Source organism: Pteronotus mesoamericanus, unplaced genomic scaffold (assembly GCF_021234165.1).
Source record: "Pteronotus mesoamericanus isolate MK-2021 breed Mesoamerican mustached bat unplaced genomic scaffold, CSHL_Meso_final contig_50, whole genome shotgun sequence".
Lineage (NCBI taxonomy): Eukaryota > Metazoa > Chordata > Mammalia > Chiroptera > Mormoopidae > Pteronotus > Pteronotus mesoamericanus.
The window spans coordinates 28,503,995-28,520,486 of NW_026555186.1; the positions used below are offsets into that span (position 1 = coordinate 28,503,995).

Sequence of the window (16,492 nt, forward strand, 5' to 3'; positions counted from 1 at the left end):
GTGACAATGATATGTTATTTTAAGTGTTGCTTTATTATTTGTTGAAACTAAACCTGTTTTTGTATATTCCTTTCCTATTTCTATTATTTTTAAAAAGCTCTAAATGACTTTTTGGTATTCTTTATCCATTTTTTGATTAAATGTTTGTAGAATTTTTTTCCCTAAAAAAGAAAATTAACCCTTTTTTTAGATGTGTTGCAAATACTTTCCTATTCTATTACTTGTCCTTTAACTTTTTTAATATGTATATTACTGTATTGTCTTAAATGTTTAAGATAGTTATATTGTCAATATTTTACTTTATAACTTCTGTGTTTGAATATTTTACTTCAGGGTAAGAAAAATATTATTTTGTATTTTCTCCTAAAACTCCTTAGATTTTACATATTGATTTTTAACTCACCTGGTTATTTTTTGTATAATGTGTGAAATAAGGCTCTATATTTGTTTTATTTCAAGTAATAGTGGTCCATGCACCTTATTTGTTGAATAAGCCTCATTTTCCCCATTGATTTGAAGTATCAATTTAATCATATATTCCATTGTTAGGCAGATATATATGTTTGTTTCTAGAATGCTCATTTTATTTTATTTTTTATTTATACTTTTATTTTTTAATTTATAAATCATGTTTATTCTATTACAGTTGTCTCAATTTTTACCCCTTTACCCCCCTCCACCCATCCCACCCCCACCCCCTGCTCCCACAGTCAATTCCCACTCTGTTGTCCATGTCCATGGGTCAGAATGCTCATTTATTTCATCGATCTACTTGATTATTTCTGTGCTGCTGTCATGTTGTTTTAATTGCTGAGACTTTATAATTGATTTAAATTTTTTAATACTTTATAATGGATTTTGACATTTAAAAAATAAATACATAAAATCAATCTGCATTTTTAAAAAAAAGAAGAAAGGAGGAACTCCTACCTTTTGTGACAACATGGATGAAACTGGAGAATATTATGCTAAGTGAAATAAGCCAGTCGGTGAAAGACAAATACCATATGATCTCACCTACAAATGGAATCTATTCAACAAAATAAACTAATGAACAAAATAAACTGCAGGCATGGAAACACGGAGCAGACGGAGAGTGACCAGAGGGGATGGGGAAGGAGGACAAGGTGGAAAGAAGGAGAAGGGACTAAACAAGGAACATGTATGAATGACCCGTGGACATGGACAACAGAGTGGGAATTGACTATGGGAGAGGGGGGCAGGGTGGAATGGGTGGAGGAGGGCAAAGGGGGAAACACTGAGACAATTGTAATAGAACAAACATGACTTAAAAATAAAAAAAATTTAAAAAACATGTATTTGATGACATTGGTGTTTTCCCTCTGCATGTTTACTACATACATATGTCCCAATATGTGTCATGTAATATTATTCTGTATGCTTGTAGTTGCACATAAATGACATCACATTGTATTTACCATTCTCTATCTTATTTTTACATATCATAATGTGTTTATCCATTCTGCCACTGAAGTACATTTAAGCTTCTTTCTGTTTTTCCCTGGAATGAACATCCTCATGAGATAACTGGCAATTAGGCAGACATGAACAGAGTAGGAACAATAAGCCAGGTACAGAAGTTCACCGGGGTGCCTAGCAATGGACAATTATAAAGTGGAACCTCATCACCAGTGTGACCTTTCCTCTAACACATTGCTGGGTCATGTGCTTTAGACACCTTGACCTTTCCTATCACTGGTCATACAGTTTGGATCCTCCCCTGAACTGTCCTTTCCTGTCATGTCATTCGTCATGTAGTAGCACCCCTTAGAGAAGGAACAAGGGGGCCAGAGAATAGCCTCATATGACTCTCATGCACAACCACCCCCTTAAGTATTAAGCTCTAGAGATAACATCTAGGCCTCAGTTGTGTTTTGGCTCCAAGCCCAGAAAAGAAGCAAAGCCAGGTAGGTGATGCCATGGCTGACATCAGGACCAGCTGTGATGATTAATGACCCACTGCCTTGGCACTAACCAATCAGTAGAGACCACGACCCTGAGGGAACACATCTGGAAAGCTGATAAATATTCTATTGAGATCCTCTCCTGATACCTCCTGACAAAAACCCTCAAGACTAAGGACCCAGCACACTCTCTCTCTGCAGCAAACTGTGTCTTTCCTTCCCCTTTTTTTGCCTCAAGGCGTGTGTCTTTGCTTTCTCTCTCCTAAGCTTCAAGGGCCCTTCTTTTACCTCTGTAACTTGTCTCCTGAGCCCGCATAGCCCAGCTGGATCATTCTTCCATGGGTCACTTCTACCTCTGTGACTTTCTAAATAAACTTTTGCTTGTATTTGAGTCTTGGCTCTGAATTCTGTCTCAGCCAAAACTGAAGGGCCAAGGTCTAACATCTGGTGCCATTTGCCGTTAACATTTGTATATGTTCTGTATGTGGGTGCTTTTCTAGAGGACATTAGTAGATGCGGAATTGCTGGATTTCAGGAAATGTACATATTTACCTTAACTAGAGATAGCAAACTTATTCCCCAAAATGATTGCTCAAAGTAATCACCTCCTGACCCTGTGTAAGAGCTCCTGACTGCCCACACTTGTTAAACATTTATTTTTTGAAAGATTTTACTTATTTATTTTTAGAGAGAGGAGAAGGGAGGGAGAAAGAGAGAGAGAAGAACATCAATGTGTGAAAGAAACATCAATTGGCTGCCTCTCAGGGACCTGGCCTGCAACCCAGGCATGTGCCCAGACTGGGAATAGAACCAGTGACCTTTCAGTTTGTGGGACGATATTCAACCCACTGAGCCGCATCATTCAGGGCTAAACATTTAAGTTTTTGTCCATGTAATGGGTGTTTTAATTTTCATTCCCTGATAAATAATGTAGTTTCTTTCAAAATACCAAAGCTTGCCTGGCTCAAGTTTGCCTTTCATCAACTAAGACAGAGTTTTTCAGAAGGGCAATGGAAGAGTCAGGCAGAGAAAATTAAGCTAGGACTAAGAGCTCCTGCCAAGATAGGTCAATTTGAGATGAAGATAAAGCATACCTGAAGTTAAAGTCAATGGGAAAGAATGAATTATCATAAAAAATTGATTAAGAACAACTTTATAGGTATGTGGTGGAGCTCTTTGTCGAGTACCTTTCAGATCTTATCATATTAATACATATGAAACCAATAAGGAACTGCACGGAATTACCAGTAAAACTGTAATCAGAGGTAGGGCCTGGATACAAACTGGACCTGTCTCTAGAGTTTTGTGATGGCAAATAGATGATGGTAACTTGGGGACATTTGTAGTAGGTCCTTTAGCATTTACCTGGGAAAAGAGAACATGTATTTAAGAGAAGATGAACATGTTAACACTTGTAGTTCATTTTATCAGCTCCCCAAACAGAAGATTGGCTTCTGTGTGTGAGCCAGGGGGAGGGAGATGGCGGTGGGGTGGGTAGGGAGGTGTTTGGACTCAGATAAAACCAGTGCTTGCATTTACTGCTTATGAGACTCTTGAGTCTGTTTCTTCACTGTTAAATAAGGATACTGATATCTTCTTCACAGAGTTGTTACAAGATTGAAAGTAACAACTATTCCTAGTATAATGTCTGGTATGTTTAGTATTTAGCAAATTTATAATTGCAATATAATAATTGAGCAGCTACTATATTCCAGGCATGGCAGCAAGTCCTGGGCACACAGCAGTGAACAATGAGACCAAGTCCCGCTGTCAAGAAGCTCACATGCTAGAAGGAAGTAACAAACAATAAACAAATAATCCATTATAAGGCATGTCAGATGATAAATGCAATTGAGAACAGGCAGAGTAAAGACGGTAAAATGTGCAGGGGCCACCAAGAGTCAATGCTGCTGCGCCCACTCATTTCCAGGTGACCCCGGGGATCAGCTTCTGAGTGACTGGAGTTCTAACTTTCTTAAGCTGTGAAAATGGGAAAAATGATAATAGAATGGTGCATGGTTTTACTTATTTGTGTGCTAAAATGAAAGTTTAAACAGTCTTTCTAAACTTCAATTTGTTTAGAATTCAAAGCTGAGAAAAAGGAAAGATTGCTGGGAGGCTTGCCGATTTAACATTGACAATAGTTGAAAGTTGTCCAAAATTACAGAGTTTACTGAAGTGAAAAAGGACCTTATTGGAAAAATATATCTGTATATATGTAAACAAAAAATATGTATAATAGAAAAAGCAATGAGCAGAGATTCTCAGGAGGCCTGGAAGGTAGTTTAGGCTCCATGCTTCTCTGTTTTCTTGTCCATCAAATTCTGCTAAGAGACCATGAGTTCTAGTTTTTGTCTCCCCAGACACTGCCTCTCCCACTTTTGTTTTTGAGAACTGAAACAATGACTATTGCATACATTTCTGTTCCGATTCGTTTCTTTAAAAAAATGACGTTGGACTGTAACAATTTCCTATTTAGAAATAGAAGTCTCCTTTGCAGTAAAAGTGTAGTTCCTGCTCAGTGTCTCTCTGCTTCTAGGACAGGGAAAGAGAGAATCTTGACAACCCAAGGGCTCCCAGGACATTGAAAAACACCTTGATTCACTTCTTTCCTGTCATTTTTTTTCATGCCTCACTTCTGACAATGTTTTGAAAGCACATTGGTCACCATTCTGGTAAATATGTTAAAATGATCAATAACATGATATTATTGGAAAATCACCAAGTCATTTCAAAGGTAAATGGAATGTTAAAGTTGTGTGCCAAGATTTTTACTCAAGCTTACCTTTTTTTTATCCTGTTTGAACCTCTTGATTCAAATAATCTGTTATTGTTATAAAAACAAAGTAGCTTTTTTTCAAAGACTTCATGTTCATTTCAACTTGTCAAGAGGGGAGGGATGGGCCTTAGAAAACAATCATTTTTTTTAAAACAGTATTTCTTTAAAAACTGTTTACTATAGTAGTTTTCCGATGTCATCTTTCATTTTACATTAAATAAAAAAACTTTTTGCTTTGTTCTAAATTTTTTACTAGATGGCCTCAGTTTTTGTTTTTAATATCCTTGCAAGCACAGTCAGATGGCAAAATAAGCTGGCACATTGCCTCGTATTTATTTGAATTACCCTCCAATGTTAAACCCTCAGAGACAATAGCCCAGAATTCTGCAGACAAGTTTCTTTCTTGAGATTCTGTAGAGAAGTACTGTTACCCAGTGAATGCAGACTGAATTCGAAAGATTAATTTCAGCCCTTGCAAAAAGATCAGGAGTATTTGCTCTTACTTTTGATTTCTTCTTAGTGTTAATTTCTCCATAGAAACATTTGTCATGACAGAGCCTTGAAATCTCCCCAGAGCCTCCAGGGAAGAACTGACCAGCCAGAACATGAATTTAGAATTACTCTCCTGCAGATCACCCATTTATGCCTTAACCTTCACTTTCTACCATGAACAGACATTTACTCTATTTACTGGAATCAGTGATATCAGTGTTGACGCCATCGACTTACTTGTGTTAAAACTCCCTTTCATCACTTTTACTGGGGTTAACTCACTGAAGCTCTCCTTTACTTGTCTTCTACCTCTGCCACAGCCCTTTCATCAGGTGTCCATACCTTCAAGTTGCCCCACTCGAATCCATCCTATAACCTCCTGCAAGACTCACCTTCCCCAACTCCCTTGCATCGTGCAGTATCCAGGCCCCAAACCTCTCAAATGCTCCTCTGATAATGTCCAGTTTCAAACCTTCTACTCTCTCCCACCCTCATGCTCCAACCCATCATCCCTTGTCCTTGCCTGTCTTCCAGGAGTGGACATTCTCCATCCAACTCATCCATTTTTCAAGGTCCATCTCAAGCCACACTTGCAAATTCTATCTTTCCTTGACCATTAGAGTTCACAATGATTTCCCCCACCTCTAAAAAACAGACTGCCTGTTGATTTGGGCCCTAAATCACACACTCACACTGAAAATTGGTTATGTGCTAGTATGGGCTTAATTTTTAGTATTTAATACATGGAATCGAGTTATAGAGATGTAACGAACTGTAGACACTCAAGTCAGTTCAGCCTCTCCTGAAACGCAGGAAATTCTCCACCTCTGGGTGAACACTGGCTGACTGGGTGTTGTGCTTCAAAATGTGGCCTTTACCTTTGATTTACTCCTGAAAGTAGAGACAACTGCTTTTTAAGGAAGAAAAACCCCACTTATTCCATTCCAACCAAGCGACAATCTAATGCTTGGGAGAAGGAAGGAGGCAGTGAGAATCCTCTTGCTCCCCATCTGAATGAGGTTTCCTCAAGTCCAACTGAAATCTCTTGTGCCTGTTTTTAAATAACTGCTCTAAGCTTGATCTGCAGACCTCTGGTGTCAGCATCACTGGACAGCTTGTTAAAGATGTAAATCCATGGTACCCAGACCAACGGAACTGGAAGCTCTGAGGCTGGGGCCCAGGAATCTGAGTTCCAACAAGTTTGAGAAGGACGACATCTCACATATGAAATGAAAAACAGCTGACCACTTTCTGTATCTTTGCATACTTAATAATGGTGTCACTATGTCACCATTTCTTCTACCTCAATTGTTTTATTTTGCCACCCGTCTATTTGGTCACTCACACATTCCACATTTGACAAGCAGCTGAGTGCACAGGTATAGAGGAGTCTGACATTCCTCCAAATCTTATCACTCTGAGGGCACAAAGAGACAAACCTCTCTCTTAAGCCATCCACATGTGGTTTAATTTCCTTAAAAGCTTAGCCGGAAAAGGTTTTTGTGTGTGCTACCCCAGCTGGCCTGAGCGAGAGGGGTTTTTTTTGTTGTTGTTGCTTTTTGTTGGGTTTTTTTTTTTAACCGCGCGGGAAGGAGGGAGGGCGGGCCGAAGGTGAGCGGAGGGCTGCTCGCCCTCGTATTTTGAATGGTTGCTGCAGTATTGTTTATCTCGCCCCTCCAGCAAACGCAGGCACACACTCTCAATTTCTTGTCATGAAAGGGGAACCCTGCATTTTGTAGACAAGGGGGCACAATAGCAATTTTCGAAGGGGAAAAATAAAAGATAAGCGACCAACGCTCAATCTCCCCAGAGGAAAAGGAACCGCGCTGTTTGTCCTTCTGTAACTGAGCAACACCCTGGGCGAGTGGGGCTGCCTGAGTCTTCTGCGGTTTTTCTTGCTCTTGCCCGCGTAGCTTCTCTTCCACCCTTCGAACGCTCCAGAAGTGAGAAACAGCAGGCGGGGCGGCCGCAGTCCCCAGGCCGCCAGCTTTGCGCGGGCCCCAGCTGCAGGGAATCCCGGCCCGAGACTCGCTCAGCCCCTTTCTCCCACCGCCCAGTCTGGTAGGGGCGGGCCCACACGGCCAGGGCGCTGCGCCCCGCACGCGGTAGGGGTCGCTGCGCCGTGGCGCGCTCCTAGCGCGTTGGATAACGGGGCCGGGCTGGAGGAGAAAGGAAACCTGCCCAGGGAGGCGGCGGCGGCGGCGGCGGCAGGGAGGGAGCGAGGGAGGAGAGTTCACTTTGGCTCGGGTGTGCGCGAGCGGCGGCTGCAGCGGGCGCGGACGAGAGAGCACCGAGGGAGCCGGTGACCCATCCCGGGGCGACTAAGGGAGGGCAGCGAGAAGCCGGATACGAGCGCGCCGGCGGGCGCGGAGCCGGCAAGCCTGGCCAGCGAAGGAAGCCGCGGGGGGCGCGCCCGGGGCGGGCCCCCCGAGCCGCGCAGGATGCCCCACGAGGAGCTGCCGACCTTGCAGAGACCCCGCTATGGCTGTAAGTGCACCGGGAGTGCGGGTCTTCCACCGCCGTTGGGGATCCCTCTCCCTAAGAAACGCGTTGGAGAAGCCAAGGGAGCCGGGTGCGTGCCGCGGAGAGAACAGGAGGGCAGCGGCTGTATGGCTGCAAAGTTGGGAGCCGGAGTTGCAAATGGTAGTGAGCGGCGTCCTCCCGCTCTCCCCACAAATTTCTGATCCCCAGCTGACAACCCTTACTCTGTACCTCGCAAACCCCACCGGGGCGCGCCGGCCGCGCTGGATCTGCGAGCTGGGACAGACCAGGTTGGGAGTTTAGGGGTATCAGGTGAGGAGCCTGCAGAGCTCCAGGCCGCTGCCGGCTTGGGCCAGGGGGTGGCGTAAGGGACTGGATTCTTCCTACTCAGAAGGAAAGTTTGTTTGCAGTGTCTACAGGTGGGCGCCCCAACTTGTGTACCCGCGGATTTAGTAGCAAAGTCGGATTTCCTGGAAGGACGGGCATTTCCTCCTACCCCGCTCCCGCGGACTTCACTTGAGCTGAAAGAGCCAGTTTGGGGCCCACAGATGTGGATCCTTTCCCGCTGCTGCCGAAGGGAACACCTCCGGCTCCAAACTGTCCTCCCGGCTTCCCCATAACCCTGCCAGGACAGTGCGGCGCTCGCGGGGGGACTGCCGCGGGGAAAGGAGCCCGTGTGACTGTAACGAGATGGTGTCCATTACCCGAGGGACTGCCCTCGGAAAAAGGTTGCTTTAAAGGCAGGTTGGGGGTAGATGGAGCCAGATTAGCACCAACCACGTGGCTTCGTGTGCAGAGTTTAGAATTTTTACTAAACATGTGCCAGCAAGTGTTTCCCCTAAAACAAACAGAAAGTTGGCGCCCTCTCTCTCTCTTTCCAGGGTTTGCCCTGTTAGTGAGCCATGGCCAAGGACCACAGGTTAATCTTTTGTGGAGGCTGGCCTTTGGTGGCAAAAGTACCAGGTTTTGGTTAAGGTGGTGATACCTGTTGCATGGCTGTGTTTTTGTGGTTCTGGGCTGGGTGGGAGGGCCACCGACTTGCCTAGGATAAAAGGGGGGAGTAGTCAGCTTGTGTAAGTTCACCCTCCCCTTCCTCTCCCGTCAGTCTTGGAATGGAGTGTCAGAGATGGGAAGTTAGTTTTCCAACGTGACCCTGGTGGCGTCAGGCAGTGAGGAGGAGGCCTCAGGAGTCAGCTGAAGCCTCTGAACTGTAGAAAAACGCGTTCAGCAGTTAACCAAGAACCAGCCCTTTGCAGCTGTAGTTTGCACTTTGGTAAACCACACAGACAGCTGAGCTTATTGGGTGCAAGGAAGCATGCTGAGCCCACCCAAGTTGGTGAAAGTACTGTATAGATGTGACAAGCTCCCAGAACATACAGTAATTACTGTGCCAAATTATAAGATGAACACAGAGTTTGGAAACTAGGTGAATATATACAAAACATAGTTTTTGATACCATATTTTAAACCATGATCTGTTCTTTGTGTCACCCCTCATTAGTTTATTGTGCTGTGCAAAATAGCAGTGAGCACAGCGTGTTAATCAGCATTTCCATCCGTGTCTCTGCACGTGCATCTGTGATGCTGCTTCGTTTTCATTAACTGTGCCACTCAGAAGCTGCAGTCGAGGAGGTTCAGGTTCCACATGCACGAAGAGCACTTCCCACAGCCACTGTCTTTGGAAATCACCATCCAGCGTTTCTCTCGATTCAGGTCTAAAATGCCCTCTCATTGGGATCACTCCTGTTTACCTTCCCCCAGGTCATGGAGTGCTGCCCTTCTTTGGTCACTTAACGTAGTAATAAATGGAAAACATTTGCTAGTTTCCGGATTATATCACCACTCTGAAATGTTAAGGCTTTACTACAATAGCCTGTTATGTGCTAAAATGAACCTTTCTATAATTTTGATACCAGGTGCAATGATTTGGTATCATTGCAATTTATTTTTAAAATGATATCTAGTGGCATATAACTTAGTGTTAATAAGTGCTACCTGACACTGACTATCCATTTAAAGGGGGAAGGAATGATATGATGTACTAGAATCTATAATTTCTGGTTGTTGTTGGCTTTCTGGCTTCTGTCAAGATGAGGATAATACAGGATTGTCCTTGCTGTGTTGCATGGCGGCAAGGCTGTGCTTTTTATTTTTTGAGAGTTTGGTAAGTACAGGTTCAATAAAACCTTGAACTATACCAAACAAGCATTATCCCCAACATTTAAAAATAGACAAAATACCAATACACTTCCTATACATTGTTATAATTTCAGTTCCAGTACTGTACATTGTGAGTAAAAGGTACTTGAGATTGGGCTTTAAAAACAGTGTTTTGGTAGTTTGAATTAGGTTATTACACTTGTTTTAGGTCTGGCCTTCTGTTTGCCATCTCTCCTCCCCTTGAAATGTCACTTAATTTCATGATTCCTGTACAGAATAAATGAGCTCAGCTCAGTGCTGTTATAGTATCTTTTCTCTCCAGCAGGCTGAGTGTCTATAAAACACCAGAGTAAGCTGTACTTGAGAGATTTCTCAATGAGTTCTCCATGAAGTCACCCTTCTCAGGTTTCTTTCTTTCTTTTTTCTTTCCTTTTCCTTTTTTTTTTTTTTTTAATGTGAGAGATGCAAAAGTCTTTCTGATTTGCACTTTGGAGCAGTGAATTAAAATTAAATATACCACTTTCTATTCAATCCCTGCTGCTTTCATGTTGGCCACATCTTCCTGCAACCTGTAAAGTTATTTTGTGTCATGTTACTACAGAACAGAATTAAAATATCAGCTTTTGACTCAGTGCAGTTCTTCAGGGAAGAAATGAAAAAAGGAAAAGGGGAAAACTGCTATACTAATTTAGACATAATCAGAATAGTATATCATAGCCAAAATCTACTTCTACACTCAAAACCAAATTTAAATGACACTTATGCTTAGATATGTATGATTCAGAAATAACTTTTGTGCTGTTGTAATGCATTATGATATATTTTTCAAAGTAATTTTGAAAACACGTTGCCACCACGATCTGTCAAAAGTTTTGTAGTGGTTAATTGAGAGTTTAAAAGTCAGTAAGAGTAAAAGAGGGACTTTGTGACTAGACTTATCACCGATAATTCAAGCAACATTGAAGTGCCTACTGTGGGTCTGTGAAGTTCATACAGCAAGAGCTGTGGTAACTTACTATTTGAACTTCTTTCCTCTCATAAGAAACATTGTAAAACTAATAGTGATCAATGTTTCACTATTGGTTTCTTTTAAAAATTGCAACATAAACCCTGCTTGTGTGTTGCAGAGCAAAGTTCTGGCTGATGCTGTGAGCTTTTGAATAATGTTCTTTTCTGAATGGTGGGATATCTGAACCACCTAGGAGCTAGAATATTGGAGGGGACAACATAACTAAACTTCTTATCTCTTTCTCCATTTCGACCTGAGATGAAGAAATTTAAGTTCCGAACTAGTTAAACTTGGGCGTTTAAAACAGGATTGACTACATCTGTGTTCAGTGCAGCGTGGCTCTAGCATGCTCAATGCTTCCGTTTGAACTGCACAAAGTTTGAGATATGTGCAATGTTGCCATTTGATCCTGTCTTGGTAGGCAAAAAGTCAAGTCACTCCTTGATGTGTTAATGTTTTGGCTGAGCATTGCACAAGGAGCTTTAAGGTCAACAGCTAAAGTGTTATTTTAGTATGCTTTTAACTTTAATTATACATGTTGTTAGCCAAAATGACTTGTTTGGGGGAGTTTAAGCTTGTAATATAGAGTTTGTTTTAGAAGTTAGTGTTATTTAGGCTGTTAGCTAACCCCGTTGCTGTTACCCTCACTGTACTACTCCACACACTTTTAACAGCTCATTTTATTTAAAAGGTTAGTACCCACCCAAATCTAATGCACCAAGTCTTCATCGTAACCAAAAGAGAAACAAAGGATGCTTAGCTTCTGATTTGGCAGTGAGGTAAGTTCTACGGGGCAGGCAGGCAGCTCTGGGGTAGGCAGGCAGCTCTGCGTGGGGCGTGAGCTTCCTAAGAACTGGGTGCCTTTCCTGTATAGCTATCAGCCACTCATTATCTTCGAGAGGGCCACTGGCTTCCCTATTTCACAAAGAAGCTGAAATCTGCGATGTTGTCTCAAGACCACCCCACTAGCAGGTGACAGTGGGAACTTGAAAGCCAGTGCCTGAAGCCTTTTCTCACGGGCTCTTGCCAGGTCACCTCCTTGGAATGGATCGTAGGTGTTTCACCCTTCTGTTTCAGGGGTTTGTCATGAATTCATCAAAATGTGGAAAACTGTAGCCACTTGGATAGTGGCTACATGCATGGTATTCTTTTAAATTGATCCCCTTCTGCCAAGGAAAAGCATAGAATACATGGGTTTTTTATTTTTTATTTTAAATAGAATACATTCAGGCTTCATCGAAGGATTATATGTGCCTGTGGAGATGTCCCATCTCACTGAGAGGCACTGAAATCAAAGAAGGGCTTTTCCATAATATAGTGGCATGTGCTAATGATTCCGAATAGGATAATTTGTAAAACATATTTTAAAGTCTGAGGTTGATGAGAAATCAGGCAGAAGCTTATAATGAGCCGACTGACTGATACTTACTCACCTTACTGTTCAATTATATTTTTCTCCCTTGAAAGGTGTAATGGTATTGATGAAATGAGTAGATGAGGGTTTGAATTTGGACCTGGCCACTGACTGCTCTTGTAGCCCTGGGGATTTGTCCTGTACGTTGACAGGTGGCATTTTAGATTCCTGTGATGGGTGGCTGATGTGGTTCGCGGCACAGTGTGAGACCAGTTGTAGTTATTTCAATTAATTGAGCACCTAATATGTACAACATATTGTGCATGAAGGAAAAATGACTAAGATGGTTACAGCTTGTAGGAGAATCTGCGAGGCGAAGACTAGCGCTTATCCTTCTATTAGTGCACTTCCAAGTTCTGTGGCAGCGAAGACGTGAGAGTGATTGATGGATTTGGATGGGGCAATGGGAAGGGGCCACGGAGCCTTGTATGTTTGAACATGACCTTGAAGGAAGGTCAGAGGAAAAACCGAAAGACATTCCAGTGTATTTGCTGTGTGGATGGTTTGTGGGGTTGAAGCTTAGGGTGTATGGATAATGCTGTGGAAGAGAGTTGTAGGTGGAATGGGATTTATCATGGAATCCTTTATTTGCCGGCAACTAAGAGCAAGAAGCGGTCTTGAGGAGAGTAGCTTAATGCAATCTCTCACGGAAGCATATTCTTTTTTTTTCTTTTTAAACTTTTCATGAGACTTCCACTGATGAGCGGCGCCGTGAAGTGGGGAATGGTGGGAAGGCTGGGTGTGGTTGGGGGGCTCGGCGCTGGGAATGGCTGGAGGGCGGCTGAGGTTCGGGGTGTGCGGGCCTTGGCTGGCGTCTCTCCACTGCTCCTGCTCCAAGGCCCCTTCCCCAGCCTTCCAGGTTTTGTGAACGCCCTTGGATGGGCTGGTTTGTCAGCTAGTTTTGCTCAGGATAGACCAGCAGTTACTGACTAGTGACCGTGCTTTTGGAACTGATGGCATTCAACGATGCGCGGAGCGGCGGTGGGGGGGGGGGCGGGGGGCGGGCGCTCGCCGAGCCAGCGGGCTCGAGCTGGGGAGGCAGACAGCTATAAACTGTCCAGCAGGTACATTCTCCGGGAACAGGTAAGGAAAAAAGGTGTAGTTATAGCAGGGCAAGGTTCTTGACGAATAAGTTATCTAGGGGGTAGGGTTTCTCTCTTTTTTCCCTCATTCTCTCCATTACTTGGGGCAATTTTTATGTTTCAGATTTCACTGGAGATTTAGTGCCCTCAAATGACCAACATTCTAGTTTTGTTAAAAAATGGCCGAGGCCATGTTTCCAGTCCATTAGCAAGCCCGTGGATTTGGCTAAACTCTGAGTGCACCGTCCCTTGGTTTTACAGCGGTGGGTTATGCGTGGCCCTTCTCGCCAGTGCGCCTACAAGGTGCTGACGGCAGTTTCTCCAGCGCCTGCAGTGGTTTCTAAGAGCGGGCCCTGCAACCGCAACGGCTGCAGAGCATCACCTGAGAACTCGCTGGGAAGGTGCATTCCCAGGCCCCACCCAGGCCTTCCCCACGGAAACTCCGGGGTGGGGCACCGCTCTGGTGCAGGGGTGAAAAGACAAGACCATCTCTTCGCTGTGCTTGCCGGTTTTTGTAAAGTGAGTGTAAGCCCACAGGCACGTGACTGCATGTTTTATTTACCGTATTCATTGTGGTTTTGAGTGGATGTGTACACATGCACAATGTACAAACCAAGGCCCTGATTTCTATACAGCTTTGTGTTTATTTTGTAGGACTTATTTTGGCATGGCCTTAAGATTGCTATTCTCCCTTCTGGGAAACCAAATGTTATTTGGAAGACGAAGTCCAACATCTCCACTGACTAAAGGATTAAGTGAGGTCAGCTCCGCAAGGATTTCTAGGTGGGGGTGGTGCTCTTAGGAACCGCTGGGAAGCCTGGGTGAGCTGGGGAGGCTTTTTGTGTAAACGGGAGGCCTGAAGCCTGGCAGTTCTGGGTGCCGGAACAGTGAGGGTCGAATCGTGTCCTCTTCTCCTATTTGTTTTCTCCAGGACAACTTAGAGTGTGTTTCATTCACTCACTGCTCACTCCCAGTTTTTAGAACAGTTGAATATGTTAGCAGAAATATTATCTGATAGGTGTAAGTGCCCCTAGGTCATCCCCACATTGCAGGGAAACTACAAATCTGTTTATGTTGCTATTGATTAAAGATAGAAGGATAGTCCTATGATATTTTTACTTAGGATCCCCAAAGAAGATGATTTAATTATTCTTCTTTCTCCATTACTCCTAAATCTCTGAAGGAAGACATTTTTTATACCATTAAAAAAAATTAAGATAGGTTAGTGCCTGATAATTTTGTCTCAGTTTTCATATATTACTGCCAATATGAATTCAATCTTATGTAATGTTAATGCATTTCCTTAGCCTTCTCCATATAAAAAATACTTGATTTGAATGTGATTAAAACAAATATATTTCAAATACTTAAGTAATGTTTATGTTCACTAAGTAGCTTGTAGCCTTGTACTGTGGCACCTAGAGGAGGTTCAAAAAGTATTTCCTGTTATCACAGATTTTCCTAAAAATGTCTATACTGTACTGTTTGTCTAAATGAGGAACTTGTGTCTATTATCTGTCAAATTAAAGATGATCTCAGCACCTTTCAAGTGCCAGGCAAATATTTAATGTTGAGTTTAGGTTTATTTTCACTCTCTGTGGAACGTATGGAAGTTATTTCTCTGTGTCTCAGTTTTGTTTTCTTTGTTTGTTTTTACCTGTAAAATGCATGTGGGAAAGTGCATGCTCAGAGGGTTAAATGATTAAATGCATGAAGACATGAAGATGTGCAAATTGCCTGTTACAGAGAGACAGTCACGGGGATGTGACATTCAGCACAGGGCGGAGCATCACTGTTGGGAACGTGCCTCCCTCGGGTCAGCCCTTAACCGAGGAGGGTGGTGGCGGCAGCAGCACCGCCCTCACCCCCACAGCCCTCGCCCTCTCCCCGCCTCCTCCCCCTCCCTCACTGACAGTGGGAAACTTCTTCATCTATATGGAAATAGAGTCCATCTCAGTTTGAGTAGAGAGCAAATTAACTCTTGTTTATATATACTGGGGGGGGAAAAACCCTAATGTGTCTTTGGCTGACTGTTTCCAAATAAAGTTGGGTGGGGTTTGAGTCTCTGCAATGCTTTTTTTTTTTTTGTCATCTTAGAAATGATCATGGTCGTTGTTACTACCTAAGCGAGGAATTGTCACTCTGCAGTTACTAATAATCCTGTTGCCTCCTTTAGGGTTAGGCTGATCATTGCCACTGCTGCTGATGGGAAAGAGCTACATGAATAGGGGTTCGTCTTTGTGCCTGGTTCAGACTGTAGAGTTTCATTTGGCTACCAGGGTCGTCCAAATTTTTGGTCAACCAGCTGTTGTGGGGATTTAGAAGGGAGATGAGAAAGAAGGGGAGGAGGTACAGAGGTCATCAGACACCTCTCAGGCATTACTGCCTCTAGAAAATGGGCAGTTTTAGGTTCATGGGCCTTATGAAACTCAACTTACCGGAATAACTGGAATGCTAGAACCATTAGAAACAGAATCCGGGCTGCTTTTGACTTGTCCACTTTTAGATTACTCATTTACTTTGCCCCCTCTTCTTTGTATTAGGTTTGTTGTTGCTGTTGTTAATTTTGGCAAGTTTCATATAAATTTTCCCTATCAACCTCTCTGCTCCCCACTTCCCCCAAAAGGGTGTGTTGAGATCAGTCAGACTTGGCTGGCTTTGGCCTGGGTCCTTGGGGACACCTGCCCTCTGGAGCTCTTTGCCTGGGGCCTGAACTGATCAAGCAGGCTCAGAGGGTTGGCTTACGGGGCTGGGCAAGATGCCGATCATATAGTCAGCCTCACAGAGTATGGGTTCTCCCTTCACCCACCCCCTGAACTTTGTTCCCCCCACATACGATCCAGTTGGGTATCTTTCCAGAGCCTTGCTCTTATTGAACTCTTAGGAAGTTTATATCTGAGAAATGGCCAGATACAAACATGTTCTCAGTTTCCCTCTGTATCTACTAATGAGTTTTATTTTCCAAATAAAAAAAAATACTCATTAAAAAAATAGATGACAGATAGATAGACAGATAGATAGATAGATGGATACAGTTCTCTCTGAGAGTCCTTGCCTTGCTCAGGTACTGCTTGTGGTGACGACAGTCTCAGAACTTTCTTTGTCAGTTCTCTAGAACTCTAACATTTGCTGTTGTTGGTTTGAATTAGC

The 16,492-nt window shown here is 43.3% G+C and overlaps 1 protein-coding gene across 1 annotated transcript in view; it reads left to right on the forward strand.

Moving 5' to 3' along the window:
• The first annotated feature begins 7,510 nt into the window (after positions 1-7,510).
• The window catches only part of IQGAP2 (IQ motif containing GTPase activating protein 2), a 265,815-nt gene continuing 256,833 nt past the window's right edge, over positions 7,511-16,492 (forward strand). The window contains exon 1 of the mRNA XM_054578505.1: positions 7,511-7,683. Coding sequence (XP_054434480.1) covers positions 7,638-7,683 — 46 coding nt within the window. The 5' untranslated portion in view covers positions 7,511-7,637. The remainder of the gene's footprint in view (positions 7,684-16,492) is intronic.